Here is a 19,159-nt window from a genome sequence, read left to right as displayed (position 1 = left end):
GTAGGTGGGTGGGCTCTGTCCCGCTCCGCCCCGGGCAGGCAGGGAAGGCAGGCTGGGAAGGCAGGCTGGGTAGGTGGGTGGGCTCTGTCCCGCTCCGCCCCGGGAAGGCAGGGAAGGCAGGCTGGGTAGGTGGGTGGGCTCTGTCCCGCTCCGCCCCGGGAAGGCAGGGAAGGCAGACAGGGAAGGCAGGCTGGGTAGGTGGGTGGGCTCTGTCCCGCTCCGCCCCGGCCACTCCGTGCGGGCTCCGCACCGAACATGGCAGCGGCCGAGGCCGCGCTGCAGTGGCTGAACGAACAGAAGGAGAACGAGGAGAAGCAGGACGAGAATCACAACCATGACGGGGCCGGCGAGGCGGCGGCGCTCAGTGAGGGCCGGGCGGGGCACCGGGCGGGCGGCGGGAGCGGGGCCTGCCGGCCGGGGCTGAGCTAAGCGTGGGCGCCATGCGGGGCCACAGGCCGGGCTTCATCCCCCCGGGCCGGGCTTCATCCCCCCGGGCCGGGCTTCATCCCCCCGGGCCGCGCTTCATCCCCCCGGGCCGGGCTTCATCCCCCCCCTCCCCCGGGCCGGTTCGGATTCACCCCCGGGCCGGGCTGTACTGAGCCCCGGGCAGATTTGAACTCACGCCGTGCAACGCTGCGCGGTGGCGGTCCCGGCTTTCCCTCTTTGCCCCCGGCTTCCCCAGTGAGTCTCGTGTGACCCCTCGGGCTCGGTGCCTGCCCCGCTTTGCTCTCCCCGCGGGCCGTGCCCCTGCCATTGCTCTGCCCCTGCCCAGCCCCTGCCCAGCCCCTGCCATTGCTCTGCCCCTGCCCAGCCTCACGGGGAGGCTGAACTCACTCTCCTAATTAATTGTTTTCCCGTTCAAGTGTGATTAAAGCTCTCCGAAGCGTTATCCTGTTTGTGCATAATCAGCGATTCCTGATAAACATTTTAAAAAGTCGTGCAATCTTGTTTCGGTGACAGCCTGCTTTTCTTCTTACCTTTTTTTTTACCTCTCCCATATGAATTTGCCTACTAATTATACACACACACTCGCCTTTTCATTCATTTTAAGCTCTACACGTGCTCTGAAGCTGCACGTGGTCCAGCTCCGGTGGGTTGGTGTCACTGCTGTGCTCTCACCGTGCATTGTTGTGACTGTTTCGTTTTCTCACACCACATGCAATCAATTACTGTTCCAAATTTCCTGTGAAGAAGTCCTCTTAATTATTTTCTTTCTGTCTTTCTATTTATAAAATGCATAGAAGCTATTACCAGAAATCTTTTAATGGAGCACTAGGCAGGTAATACAAGTCTGCCTTAGGTGAGGTGTCAGCTTAAAACAGGTCTGAGAGGAACACAGCAGTGCTCTTTGAGTTGTAGTGCAATCCTGGGCTTTGTTTTTATAATAACAAATATGTCTACCCAACTGCAATTTTTAAAAGAAAACAAACGAAAGTACCCCGGGGGAATTTGAACAACTTCTGCAAGATCCTTCCAGCTCAGTCGTGGCCAGGAGTAGGTGGCTGTGGCAGACTGGTAAAATCACAGAATCATGGAATGGTTTGGGTTGGGAAGGGACCGTAAGGATCATCTTGTTCCAACCCCTACCATGGGCAGAGGTGCTTTCCCCAAACCAGGCTTAGGCCGTTTGGTGGGGAGTTGAACCCACAACTTCTGAGAGTTTCTGTCTCTTCCTTCACTTATTTTCTCCAAGTTTGACTTCGGGGCTTGGCTTTTTTGTCACTTTATTGCCCATCACTCCGGCATTTAAGTCCTTGAATTCTTCCTCTGGCCCAGCTCGCACTGCCCCAGGGAGTCATTCATTTGCAAATGCTGATGGCACCAGCAATTAGCCCTGATAATGGCACATTCCTCCTTTACCCCTTTCTTTTTTTCGGATTGTTTGAATCATAAACAATTCTAAACTACTGTAACCAGACTGCCTTACCTGCTGCTACCTGGTCAGGGGAATTTGGATCTGCTCCTTGCCTGTGTTCCTTTGCTTGGCACTGCGATCTCCCAGAAAAAATGTAAATATTGTTTTGTTCACCTTAAGCATCTGATAATACAGAGAGTGAGCTGAATAGTTTGAGCTCTCCGGGACGGCATTATTTAAACACATTGGTTTCCAAGGATTATTGGAGTGATAATTGATCCCATGTTATTCTCCAACACGCTGTTCAGATATTTTTTTCCTCCTCACGCTTTTAGTCAGCATCAGATCATTGGAAACAAATGAACACGTTCGTGTAGTTCAGTCCCATCCTCAGCACCTTCACCGGGTTTTGTTTGTTTTTAAGACGGTGGCGTTGTCTCTGAAAAAGTGAAAAACAGCCTGGATGTGAAAATTTCCAAGTCAGAATTGGAAAGTGAAGAAAAAGGAACAAAGGAAGAACCCACAAGGGAATCAGAGAGCAGCATTTTGGATGCATCAGCTCATTATCCAAGAGGTTTGCTCTTAAGCTGTAATATTATTGTGTTGTGTGCTTGGGGAAGGGTAGAGAAATAGGGGGAGGAAGGTGAAAAGAACGTGTGAAATTCTTTTTGCAGCTTTAAAACTCACCTTTGTATTCTGAGCACGTGGATCGATTACTTTGTCTTGCATAAGAAAACCTGGAGGTTGATGTTACAAGAACAGTGTGAATGTTAAAGTCACTATAAAATCAGTGTCACTCTAAAGTGGGAGGTTCTGTGTTCTGGAACCAATAAAGCAAATTTATTGGATAAGCTAATTCTCTTATTTTTGACAAATTCCCCACTGTTCCCCTTCACTGGTAAGTTGGAAAATTAAGTGGTATATTTAGAGGTTAAACAGTTTCCTAAGGGAAAGAAAAAAGGTAGTAGAATTTACTGTATTCTGGCTGTGCAGTGAATAATTGTTCTTAAAATTGGTCCACTTTTACTTGTTGCTTTGATTTTGCCACACAGGCCATAGGATGTTTTTGTCCTGCCTTGGCCATGGTTTGCATTCACTGACAAAGCCCAGCAATAAAACCAGGAGCAAATGGAATGGGACTTGGTCTTTTCAGCTTGTTTTTTCAAATGCAGATATTTCCAGTTTGAAAAGTTTGATGTGTGTCAGCATTAAAAGAAGTAGAAATATGAAAATGTCTGGATCTTACTAAAGAGCCTTTCTGGGGATTAATTTTTGGAGTCCTTCCTGCTACCATGGAAGTCAAAGGGTGCCAGTGAGGATTGCAGCTGGTACCACAGCCATCCTCCAACTGTTAGGTTTGAAATGATGCATGGAAGAGTAGCCATAAACTAATTTTTAAACTAAGAATTTGTAACTTGTAAATATTTCTGGTTTTCAGACAAGCACATTTCAATTCAAAGACACCTGGCTGATCTGGAGAAACTGGCTGACCTGAGAGAAGTGTCCCACAACACCCATCTTTGTGTGACAGGTATGGCCCTTTCCCCTCAGTTCTTGCTCTAACACACTACATCTGTTTGTCATGCTTGAGGACAAGAGGTTTTGTAAAAAAGACCTTCGTGATTTATTCCCTGAATTGTGGGAGGTGTCTGCTGAATTCTGCCTGGCAAGGTGTGTGACACTCAGTTGCCCCAGCAACAGATGATGTGACACACAATCCTGAGGACAGCTCTGCATGTGTCTCCCCAGAGCTGCTTTGACTTGGGGTAACACTTCAAGGGCTTCAGCAGCTCTGATTCACATGGCCTTGCCTTTGCTTTTTCTGTCCTTCATGCAGGATTTCAAAGGGAAAATTATTTTGTGCAGAGTACAGTATCTCCTTGTGCAGCTTAAAAAGGTACCAGGTGCTTGGTTGATCCAAAAGATTCAGGAGTTGGGAAGGCAGGGTCTTGTTCAACCCCCTGAGTTTGTTTTGGGTTTTTTTGAAATATTGCAAGTCTCTGCATGTCATCTATAAAATTCTCTGTGTTCTTCAGAAGTCGCATTAGCCTCATGTCACTGGAGTAAAGAAAACCTAGAAAACAGAAACTAAAGGTTGTAGAAGTTAATTATCTTTAAGGTAATAGTGGTTCTTGCCTGTATTTTATTGAGTAGAAAGAATAAATGCATACATTTGAAATTTCTGTGTTCCTGAAAGAGAATGTTCCCTGGGGAGTTCATCTTTAACTCCCATTGATATTACCTTCATGCTTTCTTCTCTTGGCCTGCACCTTGGGTAACAGGGGGGTACCTGCATTTCGTGTTGCTCATGCTCTTTAATTGTATTTTCAGACAAAAAGAAGCCTTGTCCTTTGTGTCCTGAGGAGAAATTCAAAGCTTGCTACAGTCACAAACTGCGTCGGCACCTTCAGAATTTGCACTGGAAAGTTTCTGTGGAGTTCAAAGGTAAAGGCAGGCAGATTGGAGTGGCAAACTGTGGCCATGGTCTGTCTTTCAGCTTTGTAAATTCTCCTGGCCTGAAGCATTTTGTTCCCAGCTCTGAATTAGAAACTTATTTTGACAGAATGAATTTTTATCTGGGATATAAAATGTAAATGTGAAATAACTGTATTCTTCTACAAAAGAAGTTGTAGTTGTATTTTCTCTTGAAAAAACAGTAGGTTGGCATGTCATGAAAGTTACTATAAAATTATAATGTGTGTGTAATGAAAACTACTTGAGTAGAAGTTTTAGTTGTATTTATAATCAGACACACGTGTGGTCATATTTGGCTCATAAAGAATCAGTGGTTTCAGGTAAATGATCCAAGTATTTATTTAGTATTTGTTAGCCTTGCTTGTTTTTTAACAAACTCCCTGATCTGCTTCTAAGATCCATTAAAATCCCTACAAGAAGCTTAGGAAAGACAAGAAAGGGAGCAGTGTGTGTTTTTGAAAGAACCAGGTATATGGGCTTGTGGGAAATAAAATGAACAAGATAATTTTAAACTAGAAATTACCTGACTGGAGTGTCTGGGGTCTTACCTTGTTTTTCTTCAGCTGTGGAAGATGTTTGATGGGAGTGTTCACACAAGTGCTTTAGCCAAGGAATAATATTTTTGTAGAAGACTCACAAGAACTTTTGAACTGGAGACCTGATGTAGCTTTGCAGGATGCTCACAGACTGATTAATTTGCCTGTCTGTAGATTTTGTGCATTTAAAAACTGAAGATGTGTAACTGGTGTGTGAATTTCCCTGCACAGAGGGTGGATGTCCCAGGTACCTGGTGGTGCTCCTTTCCTGCTGTGTGTTAGGAGCCCCCCCGACACTGCTGTGTGTGGGTTTGTGTTCCAGGGTACAGGATGTGCATCTGCCACTTGCCTTGTCATCCAGTGAAACCAAACCTTTTTGGAGACCAGGTAAAAATCCAGAACCACAGAGGAATGTTCCTGTGCAAAGCAGTGAAATGGGTGATTTAGGGGAACTTTGGAGATCTAGTTGGTTGCCAGATACATCTTGCTGTCCCTGTGTGGGATGCCCAAAGCTTGTAGGTCAGGAGTGCAAGCATTTGATGGAGCTCTTGGGCAGCTGAATGTAGTTACAGCTCTCTGGGTGGTGTGTAAGAGTCTAAAAAAGCTGCTGATTCCAGATACAGAGGTAAAAACTGGAGTCCTTTATTGAACAGTGACATGCAATTTGAAGGGATCAGGGCCAGGATATGTTAATGAGGAGGATGGATTATGGTAACATAAGTTAACTAGGGGATTATACAAGTTTTGGCCAGTTTGCACAATTAGTTGGTATTTTCTATACCAAGGATTTTACATGGGGGGAAGAAACAAAGGGGTTTAACATGAATTAATAACGTTCATCCTAAAGTCCATCTTTATCTTGGAACTGGAGACAGCTAATCAGCATGGTGGACATCAGCAGGCCTTGTTGTCCTTAGTGAGGGTATTTTGTCTCAGCCTCTGTTGACCAAAGCTTCCTGTTCCAGCTTCTCAGTTCTTTTTGCAGCCGGAAGGTGAATTTTGATCCTTACAGTGATGGGCAGCTGCCTGGAGCATCTGTGGGTGGGGATCCCAAACATTTGGAATGCTCTAGAGGTACCAGGTGGCCGCTTCATATGCCTGAGTTAGGCCTAGTTCTGCTCGAGCCCTGTTAGTGTTTTCTGTCCCCCCGCAGTGCCGTGTCCCGCAGGGCCTGTCGAAGCTGGGGGCACATTATCACTGCATCATCTGCGCCGCCACCATCGCCCGCAGGACAGACATGGTGGGGCACATCACGCGGCACGTCAACAAGGGCGAGACGGAGTCGCGCTTCATCACAGGTGGGTCTGGGCACAGCAGCACGGGCAGGGCCATCACAGAGGGAGCCATCAGGCCACTCTGCTGGGTTAAGGGTAAACCAGAAGGAGAAACGGACCCAACACAAAAGAGATCATAAGGCAGAGTTACAATTTAATAACAATATTACAATGAATGCAATGGCACAAAGAGAAATTGGGTTTAACCCACAATCCCAGCAGTGTAACCCACCCCCTGGGACACAAACACAGTGGGGTTTGGTGGCCCCTGTGCTGAGCCCCACGTGGTTCCCTTGAGTCCAAAGGAAAAGGAAAGGGACAAACCTGTTGGTGCAGGTGATGTCACAGTCTGGTGGTGAGTGGTGGTCTCCTCCTGTCAGAGGTTCTGCTTCTCCTCTTGATCCCACAAGTGGTCCCAGAAGTCCCCAAACCCCAAGATTCTCTCCCCTCAGGTGCAGGTGGGAGCCCCCAGTCCCTCCCCCAGGACAGGGAGTTCCACACTGTGGGATCTGACTCTGGGAGTCAGGGGGAATTTTGGAATCGATGCTGGCCCGTGAGCAGAGCTGAGCCAAGCCCTCGGGTGGGTGTGGAGGTGCCAAGGACTCCCTGGAGGGGAGTTCTCCCAGCTCCTCTGCCAGGCTTCTTTCCCAGCCAGCTCCCAGCCTGAGGGCTCAGGTGTGCCCTGGGCAGCTGCTGCCAATGGGCCATTGGGAACAGTTGCTGGGCAATGGCCCAGAGGGTTTAGAATGCCCAGCTTTGGTCACACCCACACAGGGATAAACTGGTTCCTCCTGCTGAACTAGAACAGCTTTACTAACAAAAAATCTGCCCTTAATATTTCAGAACTTTTGCTTCAGAGATGTAGTGTTGTGATTCAGTCTCTGCATTGACAGGTTACTCTCTTGTTATTGGTAACTAATACTCCCTTTACAGTTTAATGTTGTAAGGACAAGCTTCTGTGTCTCCAAAAGAGTGAGGGACATGCACACACAGAACAATGTAGAGTAACTCTTCCTGCAGTATAAAAATCCTTTGCTTTTTATCCAAACTGCATGAGTCTGAGTTCCCAAAAGAAGGTGATGTGTTTTAGTCCCAGACAGTTGCAATAGGAGTGTCAGTCATTCTTTGGTCAGTTAGAATCCTGCCTGACTTTCTCTAGAATAGGACTTTGGTTTCTAAATTTGAATATACTAGATGGAAAACATCTTAAATAATTTCAATGCCAGTAGTTTAATGCCTGGGCATCAGTTTGCATGTCTGAGAAGCTCAGTAGTATCCATACCTTTAACTTAAACAGAGTTTGTGCTGTGAAATACATTAATCTCTGTGTGGTTCCCTTCAGAGCTGTAAATAAGGAATGGCCCATTTGTCATTTTTTAACAAAATGCATGGGGCTATTTTTTCTCATGGGGAAAGGAAAACTTCAGACATCATATGCTTCATGCTTTGTAGGTGCTTTGGCAACTCCTGGGGCCTCTGGAGGTGGAGCAGATCCACCCCCTGAGTGTTGGGGAGCCCTGAGAGAGGCAGGCTGAGCTCTGGAATGTGGCTAGTTGGTGTAATTTTTTCTCTGGTTGTTCCTAGGTAAATTTTAGACTGGGGATAAATTGCTCAGAGGAAGGACAGCCTGTGCAGATCCAGAAGCTTCTTTGGCCACAGACTATCCACACAGAGCTGGAATTGTCCCTGCTCCTGTCTGGGCACAGTTAATGGAGCTGTTTGATAACCTGGAGAGCTTCGATCAAGGATTTTGAGGGATTTTTGCAGTTCATTGATACAACTTCAGAACTGTGTTAATAGGGTTTTAATTAATTAGCAATGTATTATGTTTGAGCCTGTAAAGCAAACATGCTAAGCCTCAGGCTTAGGGTCTGGGAGTGCATACATGGGAGCCCAACAGAGAAACAAATCTGATGTTTTATGGGAAGAAAATTGTGGTAGAGTTGTGATCCTTACCTGCCACTCCTGGGCTTAGAAGATACATCAGTGCCTGTTCCCTCCACATCCTTTTCAACTGGTCCATGTGCTGGTTGGTTACAGCATAACCAGAACCTCTTGCTGTGTGGGAGCATCCTGTCAGTGTATTTTTGCAGATGTGCTGCTGTTAAATTCAGTGCTCACCAATTCCTTCCTTCCCCTCAATTGCTTCCTCTTAGTTCGTGCTCCCGCGAGCGAAGTGGTGAAAGAGTCGGCCACGGACGTGCAGGTCCTTCCCAACCACTCCACGCCCCAGAAAACAGATTCCTATTTTAATCCTAAAATGAAACTCAACAGGTAAGAGAGCTGGGAGTGGAGGATGCACCAGAGAGGTGGTGAGATTGTAGTGAAAAATGTGTGTTTTGAAAAGCAAACCCTGGTGAAACTTTAGTTCAGAGGGCAGGAGAAAGGAGTTTTCTATCAGAAAACTCTTCCTGACAGATAGTATTTAACCCAAGAACACTGTAGAGGAAATAACTGTCATTTCTGAAGCAGTTAAAGTGTTTTTCTGTAATTAGTAGCTTCAAGAATGTGCTGCTGTAGATTAAAAGCTTTGAAGCGTAGCTGAGTTTTTTGATTGACAATTATTCCCTCTAAAAGGTGGAGTTCAGCCTAAATGTTGGGCTGTTGTGCTCCAGGGAGATAAATGTGAAAAAGGAAGGAAAACTACTTTCTCAATATTATTTTTTTGTTTCCAAGGCAGCTGATTTTCTGTGCACTGGCCGTGCTGGCTGAGGAGCGCAAACCCATCGAGTGTTTGGATGCCTTTGGTGCCACTGGTAAAGCCCATTTATTTCTTTAATTTTGGTTAATATCCAAATGTAAGTAGCTGCAGGAATCAGTAGTAACTGACATCACACAGTCAAAATTCATGTGAGGTGCACAGTAATTCTCTTCCTTAGCTTCCATACAAACCCAGCCATCCAGAGGCTGGCATGGAACCTTTGGAAAAGGCTGTAAGTAAGACTGAATCAAAGTTTAAAATCAGTTGGAGTGGCATCTTCCTAAGCTTGTGTCCAAAGTCACAGATAACCTGACTCCATGGATGTGGAATTTGGCTGTAAAATCAGCCTATGATTCAAAAATGAGGTGAAACCAAACTTCTCCATCACATTCATCTCTTTATTGATGACAAAAATTCCAGCTGGGAATGTAGAGTAGTTCTATCAGCATCCATTAAACATTGGGAACAAAAGTCTGAGGAGATGGTGGGTTTCACAGGGGTCTGTCATAGACTGTCTGCTGCACTGGAGTGTTAAACAGGCCAAGGGGCTTCCTTGGAGAGTGGGGGCCCAGCTTGCTGCAAACTCACAGGTGTGTGGGTCTGTAACCTGGATTTTCATACAAGAAAGTGACAGATAAGCCTGTCCCTTTCCATTCCCACTGTCACTCTGCTGAGGCAGCAGGACACCAACCTGGCTTTGCAGAAACATGACAAAATTTGCATTACACACAGTTCTGTATGATAAGCATTTAAAAACAGGAATATTTTCTTTTCAAGTTCAGCGATGCAGAAACCAACTCTTTATCCTGTCTCAGAGTTCCAATTCCTTCTCCTCAGGTATAATGGGACTGCAGTGGGCAAAGCACCTCAGAAGTTCTGTGAAAGTTACAATTAATGATTGTAATGAAAAGTCTGTGGCAATAATTAAGGAGAATTGTCATTTAAACAAAATGAAGGTGAAACTGAACCTGAAGGAGGGAGACAATGATGGAACTGTGGGAGATGGAGAAGAAAATACTGACACCATTGAGGTGACAAAAATGGATGCCAATGTTATCATGCATTTGAGATCATTTGATTTTATGTAAGTGTTGAATGTTTCTGTCAAGATCTTCCTGTTTGATATTGACACATCCCACCCTAATCCCAGTATATGATTATTTGGAGAAGTTGGAATCACGAAAGAATCAGCCAACAGTCGTATTTTTAAATACAGTTCTGATGTTCCAGAAATGATGTGGGGACAGAACTTGAATCTTAAATGTTTTAGAAATTGCTGAATAAAAATTAACCCTTCTGACATCCAGAATGGACTATAAATGTACATGAAAATTTTAAGCCAAACTGTTTGGGGTTTTTTTGTAGCTTCATTGTCTGTTTGATAAAGAGAAATGTCAAATCACTCTTCCTCTTTTCCTTAAAACTTCTGCTAGTTTAAAATTCATACCTTTGCATGTTGTTATGTAGGAGACTTCATTGCATCTCTTGTTTTTATCCATTTTGCAGCATATTAATTTTCAATTAGGCTAATTCTTCCAAGTTGGGTTTATAGATGCATACATTCAAAATTTAAACAGACATCAAAATAAGTGATGGGATTTTTTTATATTGTTATTGATTACCATCTACAGCTAAGCAGCAGGTATTTAGACTGCAAATTAGGTTAATTATTTGGTAAAACTGTAAGATATTTTTGTCTTTAGAGGTTTCCCTTTGTTCTAAAGATGAAAGTAACCATCAGGCTAAATACCTGTTAGTAGAATTAGTCAGCAGGTCAGAATGGAAAGCAAATTACCTGCTGGCTTTGTGGTGGTGTGTGTTTTCCCCCTTCCCTGGCTCTTGCAGTGTGACACGGGAGCATTCCAGGGTAACTCAGGAGAGCTGTGCTGGAAGTTCTAGTCCTGTTCCCCCTCTTTGTTTTAAATAGGTGAAAATTATAAAACAGCGTTTTCCTCAGTTTAAAGCTAAACTTTGGAGCATCTGTAGACACTCAGTGGTACTTCCTTTCTTTTCAGCCATTTGGACCCCTTTGGAACCTCAGTGAATTACCTGGATTCTGCCTTCAGGAACGTGAGGAACCTTGGGATCGTGTCTCTGACCTCCACAGACGTGAGCTCCCTGTACGCCAAGGCGCAGCACGTGGCCCTGCGGCACTACGGCTGCACCATCGTCAGGACCGAGTACTACAGGGAGCTGGCAGCCAGGATTGTCCTTGCTGCTGTCACCAGGTGTGCCACACCAGCCCAGCTGGGCTGCACAACTCTCAGGTCATTGGCAGCCAGGATTGTCCTTGCTGCTGTCACCAGGTGTGCCACACCAGCCCAGCTGGGCTGCACAACTCTCAGGTCATTGGCAGCCAGGATTGTCCTTGCTGCTGTCACCAGGTGTGCCACACCAGCCCAGCTGGGCTGCACAACTCTCAGGTCATTGGCAGCCAGGATTGTCCTTGCTGCTGTCACCAGGTGTGCCACACCAGCCCAGCTGGGCTGCACAACTCTCAGGTCATTGGCAGCCAGGATTGTCCTTGCTGCTGTCACCAGGTGTGCCACACCAGCCCAGCTGGGCTGCACAACTCTCAGGTCATTGGCAGCCAGGATTGTCCTTGCTGCTGTCACCAGGTGTGCCACACCAGCCCAGCTGGGCTGCACAACTCTCAGGTCATTGGCAGCCAGGATTGTCCTTGCTGCTGTCACCAGGTGTGCCACACCAGCCCAGCTGGGCTGCACAACTCTCAGGTCATTGGCAGCCAGGATTGTCCTTGCTGCTGTCACCAGGTGTGCCACACCAGCCCAGCTGGGCTGCACAACTCTCAGGTCATTGGCAGCCAGGATTGTCCTTGCTGCTGTCACCAGGTGTGCCACACCAGCCCAGCTGGGCTGCACAACTCTCAGGTCATTGGCAGCCAGGATTGTCCTTGCTGCTGTCACCAGGTGTGCCACACCAGCCCAGCTGGGCTGCACAACTCTCAGGTCATTGGCAGCCAGGATTGTCCTTGCTGCTGTCACCAGGTGTGCCACACCAGCCCAGCTGGGCTGCACAACTCTCAGGTCATTGGCAGCCAGGATTGTCCTTGCTGCTGTCACCAGGTGTGCCACACCAGCCCAGCTGGGCTGCACAACTCTCAGGTCATTGGCAGCCAGGATTGTCCTTGCTGCTGTCACCAGGTGTGCCACACCAGCCCAGCTGGGCTGCACAACTCTCAGGTCATTGGCAGCCAGGATTGTCCTTGCTGCTGTCACCAGGTGTGCCACACCAGCCCAGCTGGGCTGCACAACTCTCAGGTCATTGCTAGAAATGATTCCTGACCAGGCAAGGTGAACATCGTAGGGGGAGGGGGGCGGGATCTCATAGAAAAAAATACACAGACTTGCAGACTTCTATTCCCCTCTCAATTCTGTCCTTTAGAGCTGCAGAGGACTCCATTAACACACATTCAACTGCTTGAATGGCTCCCAGGAAAGTTAGACTTGCTGATGTTCACTTCAGATGCTCATGCTTAAGGTTCAGAATAGATGTAATTACTGACTTGTGGAATTAGTCATTTGCATATGGATAGGCAGTAAATCAGCCTGTTAAATACATGAAGGCATAACACCTAATTGGGAAAAAAAATGATACAGGCAAGAGGGCGGGACAACTGCTTGTGGAAGATGAGGAGGAAATGAGGTGCACAGGTGTTGGGAGTGCCAGGGCACAAACGCTGACATGAACATACTTAGATTTTACCTCTCTATCTCCGTGCATGTGGGAAGATGCAGGTGGCACACCATTATTTCTAGATGCAATAAAAAGAACTAAAACAAAATGTGCTTGGCCTGGCAGGAAGGGCCCAATAAAAGGCACTTCAGAAACAACCCTTTCTCCTGATCCCTCTGAACTTTGGTACATGTCTGTAGAACGTGACTGGGCTCCAGAACTTGCAGCAGGTCCAGGTGTCCGTGGCAAGGTTTGCCTGCTGAATTCCATCCCATCTAGTCATGTGTGTGCTTTCCCTCCCCAGAGCTGCAGCTCGCTGTAACAAAGGCATTGAAGTGCTGCTGGCAGTGGCTCTGGAGCACTTTGTTCTCGTGGTGGTCAGAGTTCTGAGGGGCCCATCCAATGCAGACAACTCGGCAAAGAAAATCCAGTACCTCATCCACTGCCAGTGGTGTGAAGAGAGGATTTTCCAGAAGGAGGGAAATATGGTAGAAGGTAAATGGCTTTTCTTTTGCATTTCTAGAAGGTCTGATTCCTGTCTCTCTGTTACATGCCTTATGTTTTATATCTGTGCTGGTTTAAAGGTGAACTGGTGGGAGAAACGAACCCAACTCAAGAGACACTACAAGTTGGAGTAAAAATTTACTATAAAGATTACAATAAATACAATGATACAGAGAAAAACTGGTTTTAACCCACAAACCCCAGCAGTATAACTCAGCCCCCTGGGGCACAAAGAGAGTGGTGTTCAGTAGCCCTTGTGCTGAGCCCTATGTGGGCCCCCTGAGTCCAAAGTAGAAGGAAAGGATGTTGGTGCAGATGATGGTCAGAGCCTGGTCAAGAGTGGCAGTCACAGTCCTGTCGAGGTTCTGCTCCTCTGGATCCCATGACTAGTACCAGAAGTCCCAAAACCCCAAGACACTGAGGTAGCTACCAGAGAGGGTTTCAATGAATATAAAAGCTAAAACCTTGTTTGAGTCAGAGGTTCTTGGATATCTCATAACTGGTGGTGTCTGTCCTGCTCCAAATCGGGTGCACGAGCATGCAATGAGCTTGGTGTGAAAAGGGTTTTTAAAATACCAGGGTTTTAAGGACAGGAATGAGTAACCAGTAGATACAGTGTTATGGTAGAGATGTTAACAAGTGAATTGTTTGCTTAATGCCTTAATTGCACAGGGCTTTGAAAATTTGTAGGCAGACTGTGTTTATAGAGCTAATTGGCTGTGTCTGGTTTTTTTGTTATATTTGCTGTTAAACTGGACAGCCTCTTGCAGAAGTGTAGGAAGGTGAATAGTTTCCTTGTTGTTTGAGAAAAGCATAGGAAGTTCTGTGGCATGGTTTTTCCTTCAATGTTTTACCACTGAATCAAGATCAAGTCACCAGTGACTAAATTCTCATCTCGAGCTGCTTGGCAGTGACACCCTCACGTAGCCTCTGTGTGTCCCTGCAGTGGGGCAGGCACTGCTGAGTCCCCAGCACCACTCACCCCCCTGTTTGTGTTGCAGAGAACCCGTACCAGCCCCTGCCCTGTGACTGCCATGGCAGCATGCCCGGGAGGACAGCGGTGCTGCTGGGGCCGCTCTGGTGAGTGCAGACCCTCACACTGCCAGGCACGTGGCTTGGAGGAGCTCAGAGGGGCATCAGAAAAATTCAGGGAACAGATCTATGCAGTCAGGTGTTCAGTTCTTGCTTCTGTTCAAACCACTTAGTATGTAATAACAAACTTGCTTTAAATCTCGCATTCAGTGCACTGATGGAACATGGTCTGCACAGGAGCATCTGCCTTTGTGTTCTGCTAGTTGCCTCTTGTTACCAATTCTCTTTTACTCTATGCTTGTGGAGGATTCTTTTAGTAAATCATTACATGTGCTGACAGTGGTAAATAATACACTGCTTGATAGTTAAGACTTGTGAGAAGCAAGAATAAAGCTTTTTAAGTCTTTTGACCATTTCAAAGCAGCATTAAAAATAGCTGACAATTGGCAGTACCTTTCTTGAGGGGGTTAAGTGGCTTCTCAACATAATAGGGCAGAACTAAAACAACTGTTCTAGTGATTTTTTTTAACAAGACAGATGTTACTTCATTGCAAACAAAGCAGTTTAGCTTTGGCAGTTAAGAACACATTCAGCCTGCTGCAACACTTTGGTGTAACCATTGCTAATTTACATTACAATAAATACAATGATACAGAGAAAAACTGGTTTTAACCCACAAACCCCAGCAGTATAACTCAGCCCCCTGGGGCACAAAGAGAGTGGTGTTCAGTAGCCCCTGTGCTGAGCCCTATGTGGGCCCTCTGAGTCCAAAGTAAAAGGAAAGGATGTAATGAAAATGTAATGTAATTTATTGTAGAGAGATTTTTAGAGCAGCTTTTTTGCTTTCAGTAAGAAGCATTAACTCTTCCCTCCTCATGCGTGTGGTAGGTCGGGGAGCCTCTTTAACACTGGATTCCTCAGGAGAATGCTGCTGGAGGCTGTGCAGTATGGCTTGGATGAGGCTCAGCCACTCCTGAAGACATTAGTTTGTGAAGCAGAGTGCACAACTTCCAAACGTTTCTCTACCCATGGTGATGAGAACAAACAAGGTAAGAGAAAGGGCAGCCCGTGTGCAGGACTGGCTTTGTGGTGATTTGGAGATGCTGCTCTATGATAAGAGTATCCATAAAACTGAATGCATTACTGAATAATGGAATTAATTCTTTCTCTCTAGGTAATTAAAGCATTTTTCTACTTTACAGTAGAATTAATTTTGACTTCTAATTCTATTCCAGAAGAGTGTGGCGTGTATATTAAAACCTCAAACACTTCTGCAGAATCCTGTGTGGTACCTGGTGAGTGGATCATTTTGCTGTAGCTGTAGCAGTTCAGCAGGGGTCTTTATAGTCTTTGTTCTCAAGAGTCTTTCCCCACTGAATACTGATTTTACTTCATCTGTCATCATATCTATCACATCATACTGGTGAAAGCAGAATGCTCAGTGCTCCATGAAGGCCACTTTGTTTGTTGTGCCTGTGGAGGTAAATCCAGGTTAGGTTTTACCCCTGCACATCCCACCTTCAGAAGGCAGGCAGAGGTGGAGGTGCTGCGAGGCTCACTCAGTGTGCTGTCTGAGGTTTCCCTGGCGTTCTGGGGGTCTGCCTGGATACTCAGTGGTTTCTCTGGCCCTGTTTGTGGCGCAGGCAAGAGGAAGGGCGAGGAGCTGCGCGGCAAAGCGGCGAAGCGGCAGAGGGCGGAGCACAGCGCCGAGCACCCCGCCTTCTACTACAACGTGCACAGGCACAGCATCAGGGGCATGAACATGCCAAAGTAAGAACCCCACCCCCTTACATTGAATCGGCCTTGCCAGCACCGACCTCTTCCTCAACCTGTGGGTCTGTTGGGGTGTTTTGCAGGTTGAACAAGTTCCTGAACTATCTCTCCGAGGCCGGGTACAGAGTGAGCCGAACCCACTTCGACCCCATGGGCGTGCGCACCAACGCGCCCCTGGCGCAGTTCAAGACTGTGCTCATGAAGTACAGCACTCCCACCTACACAGGGGGGCAGACAGAAGGCCCTGTCCATCTCCCTGGGGAGGACCACGGGGGAGGAGAGGCTGCAGCTGCTGCAGATCCCAAGGAGGAAGATGCCGAGTTTTCAGAGGATGATCCATGTGCAGAGTCGCACCCTGCGCACTGCGCGGCTGATTAACACAGATCGTGCTGTCACACAGAGGGTGTTACAGACTCAGCACACCCTGTCCCCAAGCCACTCCTTCTCCCCAAACTGCAGTTGGAGCCTCTGAGCTGCCTGCTTTGCTTCAAAGGGGCTTTTTAGACTTCTGTAGCAGGACTTGGCCCTGATCACAGCCTGGCTGTGGTCACTGAACGGGCACTGTGGGAAGGGCCCACAGAGTTCCCTGTTTTACACTCCCATCCCTTTCACACTGAATCAAAGTGGCTGCTCCTCAGTTTGGTCAAGCCCTATTGCCAGCGCAGCATCCAGGAGGGTGGACAGAGCCAAAAGGCTTCAGCATTTTGGAGTGTGGGGTCAATGCAAAACAGCATATTCCTAGAAAGCATCATTCCTAAAACCTAGGTGGGTACAATCCAGAGGGAGGGCTTGTTAAGAAAATGTCACAGAATAAAATACAAAGTTGAAGCCACGAAGTCCTGCCTGGATGCACCTGGAGCTGCCTGTGTAACTGTGCTCAGGTCCATTTCCATAGTCTTGTTCCAAGCAGGACCTGACCTAGGGGAGAACAGAAAGGAGCAGCGACACAACTGCTACCGAGACTCTGGTTTATAACCAAACCTTAGTGAATTGTGTAGTCACTCTAGGTAGTTGTTTGCTCAGAGGTTACACTGTTGTGTGCTGCAGAAAGGTACAGGGACAAGGGACCGCAGCTGATGTTCAGGTGAAGTTTTGCCATGAGTTTGTCAGTATTAAATCTTAGGTGAGAAAAATCCCTTCTGTGAATGAGCAGAGATGCTGTGTGTTGGCAGCGGGTTCTGGTTTCCTTAAATACATGGCAGCATTCCAGCCAAATAAGCTTGACTTGGTCCTTTCTTTCCCCCAGACTTTGTTCTGATACCAATGTGTGTTATATCACTTGACTAACTCCCATGTGGTGCCAGTTTCTCACAGGTTCAATGTTAAGGCTGGCCTCTGGTGTTGGGGTTCCAAGAGCAGATCATGAGGGGTTATTATCCTTATTTATCCATCTCTGAACCTTTACAGTAACATGACTGATACACTCCTGACTATGCAAAAACTTCCTCTGCTCCTGTCAGGCCAGAAGTTGCTACCTCTGACACCCTTTTCATTTCCAGATCTCTGGTGCTGAGTTACTTTCACTCTGTTCTGATGCATAACAAGGGGAGCCCACTGAAGGGATCGTGAATCAGGGATACAGCAACAGAGTTTCCTTCAAAAATTTAGTGCTTTTTTTTCCAAAGATCACTTGGGATCAAATTGGAAAGATGGATGGAAGGAGAATTTCATGTTCCCTAGTTGCATTTTTGGGTTGTTCAGTGGAGGCTGGTAGCAGGTTGTGCTTGCAGGGAACACGCTGCTCACTGTAGTGTTATTAACATGAGAGAATGAATCAGTCCTAAAGTTGGTTACCTGGGGCAAAAGGTTGTTCCAATTACTGTAAAGTAGGTTAAAAAGAAAAGTCTAATGAAGCCCCTTGTGGGAAAGGTTTTTGATTGCTCAGCTCCTCAGGGACAGAAGGTGTTATGCACCTTTTCCCAGCCAAGGCAACTATTCCCAGGTGTTTGGAGGAAAGTGAAATCCAGGCTTGTCCATCCAATCCAAGCCTTCTTCCTCTGCCAGAGGGGCAGAAGCTGTTGTGATCTGGGGTGAGGGGTTCTGCCTGCTCTAAGGACCAGAAGGTGTGTGTAACTCGGGCCTCTGGGGATTCTCCTCCTGTTCAACAATTGTGTCTGTTGATCACAAAGTAAGGCCAGTCCTGTGGTCATCAGTTCCCTGAACACCAGTGTTGGTTCGAGGCTGGATCCTGAGGGCCTCCTGCTCCTCCTTGTACTGCTGCCCATTGCCACAGCTGGCTGGGACAGCAGGACACACAGTGGGAAACCGGTGAGGGTGATCCAGGTGGTGGTGGCAGGGTCCTGTGTCCATGCTCAGAGCTGGCCAGTGCAGCAGCCAGTCCCGGTGCTGTGCCAGGCACTGAGTGCCACCACCAAACAGACCTCAGCAGGTCTTGGCTGGATCAAGAGGGCTTGTGCTGAACAGAGAATCAGAACTGATCACTGCTGGAAGCCTGAGGGCTGGAGAGCAGTGCCAGGCCATCAGCTGAACAGGCTGGAGGGTGGGGAATGCAGAGGACAAGGGAAAGTGAAGCTGCAGGATATGATCCCAGTGTGAGTGGTGCTGTGGCACCTGGGATGGGATGGTTTGTACCTGAAGGGCAGGGCCACCTCCCCACTGCACAGCCCACCAGCCCTGGGGTGTTCTCTGCTTAGCTGGGAGTTTGGGAAGCTTTAAGGCTGTTCAAAGGCAACTTGGATAACCAGCGTGAGCCCAGAGGGCAGGAGGAGCATGGGCAGGCCGGGCTCTTGTCCACAGTGGGAGAGCACTTTGTGCAGTGCAGCTCCTGCTGAACACAGGCATTGCCTCTGACCTCAGGCCACAGCCTCTGGTTAAACGCTGTGTGTTAAAGAGGTAAAACAAGGAAGGGAACAAAAGTTCAGTTTTTCAAGTAAGGCACCTCAACCAGTGATTTACAGTTGCCCTCCCCTGCCTTGGGCTGAAGCTGCTGAATGCAGTGAAATGAACAACAGTATCGTGGTTTAACCCGAGAGCTGCAAAAATCCTCCTCTTCCTCAGGCTGCAGGATCTGCCTGGAACAGGAACAACTATGACAGGTCAGGGAAGAGCTGCTGCCTCCTCTGTGCCTCTGCTACTGAAGGCACAGGAGGCCCTTTGGAGTTGAGCAGCTTCCAAGGGGCTGTGCCAGCAAGCACAGGGGAGCTCAGGGGCACCTGCAAAGCCCCAGCAGGGCAGCACAACACACCCCAAAGGGCTGCTCTTACCAACTACAAGAGGAGGCAGCACTGGAATTTCCAACAGGTTGATAACATTTTTGCTTTTATTGTCAATTTGAGCATTTCAGTGGGACTTC

The 19,159-nt window shown here is 47.3% G+C and overlaps 1 protein-coding gene across 2 annotated transcripts; it reads left to right on the top strand.

Moving 5' to 3' along the window:
- The first annotated feature begins 171 nt into the window (after positions 1-171).
- TRMT1L (tRNA methyltransferase 1L) lies at positions 172-17,414 on the top strand. Of its 2 annotated transcripts, none has more exons than XM_071565898.1 (16): positions 172-364; positions 2,280-2,429; positions 3,294-3,386; positions 4,187-4,300; positions 5,189-5,253; positions 6,035-6,164; positions 8,297-8,414; positions 8,817-8,896; positions 9,679-9,925; positions 10,857-11,069; positions 12,842-13,032; positions 14,043-14,121; positions 14,962-15,122; positions 15,309-15,368; positions 15,717-15,843; positions 15,930-17,414. In XM_071565898.1, the coding sequence occupies exons 1-16, from the start codon at positions 256-258 to the stop codon at positions 16,222-16,224; spliced, it is 2,232 nt and encodes a 743-aa protein (XP_071421999.1). In that variant the 5' UTR covers positions 172-255; the 3' UTR covers positions 16,225-17,414. The 2 variants fall into 2 exon arrangements, with proteins under 2 accessions (XP_071421999.1, XP_071421998.1); XM_071565897.1 differs by having other exon boundaries at positions 6,020-6,164; positions 15,930-17,413.
- Positions 17,415-19,159: the final 1,745 nt, after the last annotated feature.

The sequence above is a fragment of the Pithys albifrons genome, chromosome 10, assembly GCF_047495875.1.
Source record: "Pithys albifrons albifrons isolate INPA30051 chromosome 10, PitAlb_v1, whole genome shotgun sequence".
NCBI classification, from domain to species: domain Eukaryota; kingdom Metazoa; phylum Chordata; class Aves; order Passeriformes; family Thamnophilidae; genus Pithys; species Pithys albifrons.
The sequence above is the reverse complement of the archived record's forward strand: the minus strand, read 5'-3'. Positions and strand labels throughout refer to the sequence as shown.

What these genes read in the sequence shown, in the direction of transcription:
- TRMT1L (XM_071565897.1), top strand. Translation starts at nt 256, where the DNA reads ATGGCAGCGGCCGAGGCCGCGCTGCAGTGGCTGAACGAACAGAAGGAG. An exon ending in AGTTTCTGTGGAGTTCAAAG is followed by an intron (nt 4,301 to 5,188) that starts GTAAAGGCAGGC and finishes TTTGTGTTCCAG; the next exon opens with GGTACAGGATGTGCATCTGC. An exon ending in GTCCTTGCTGCTGTCACCAG is followed by an intron (nt 11,070 to 12,841) that starts GTGTGCCACACC and finishes TTCCCTCCCCAG; the next exon opens with AGCTGCAGCTCGCTGTAACA.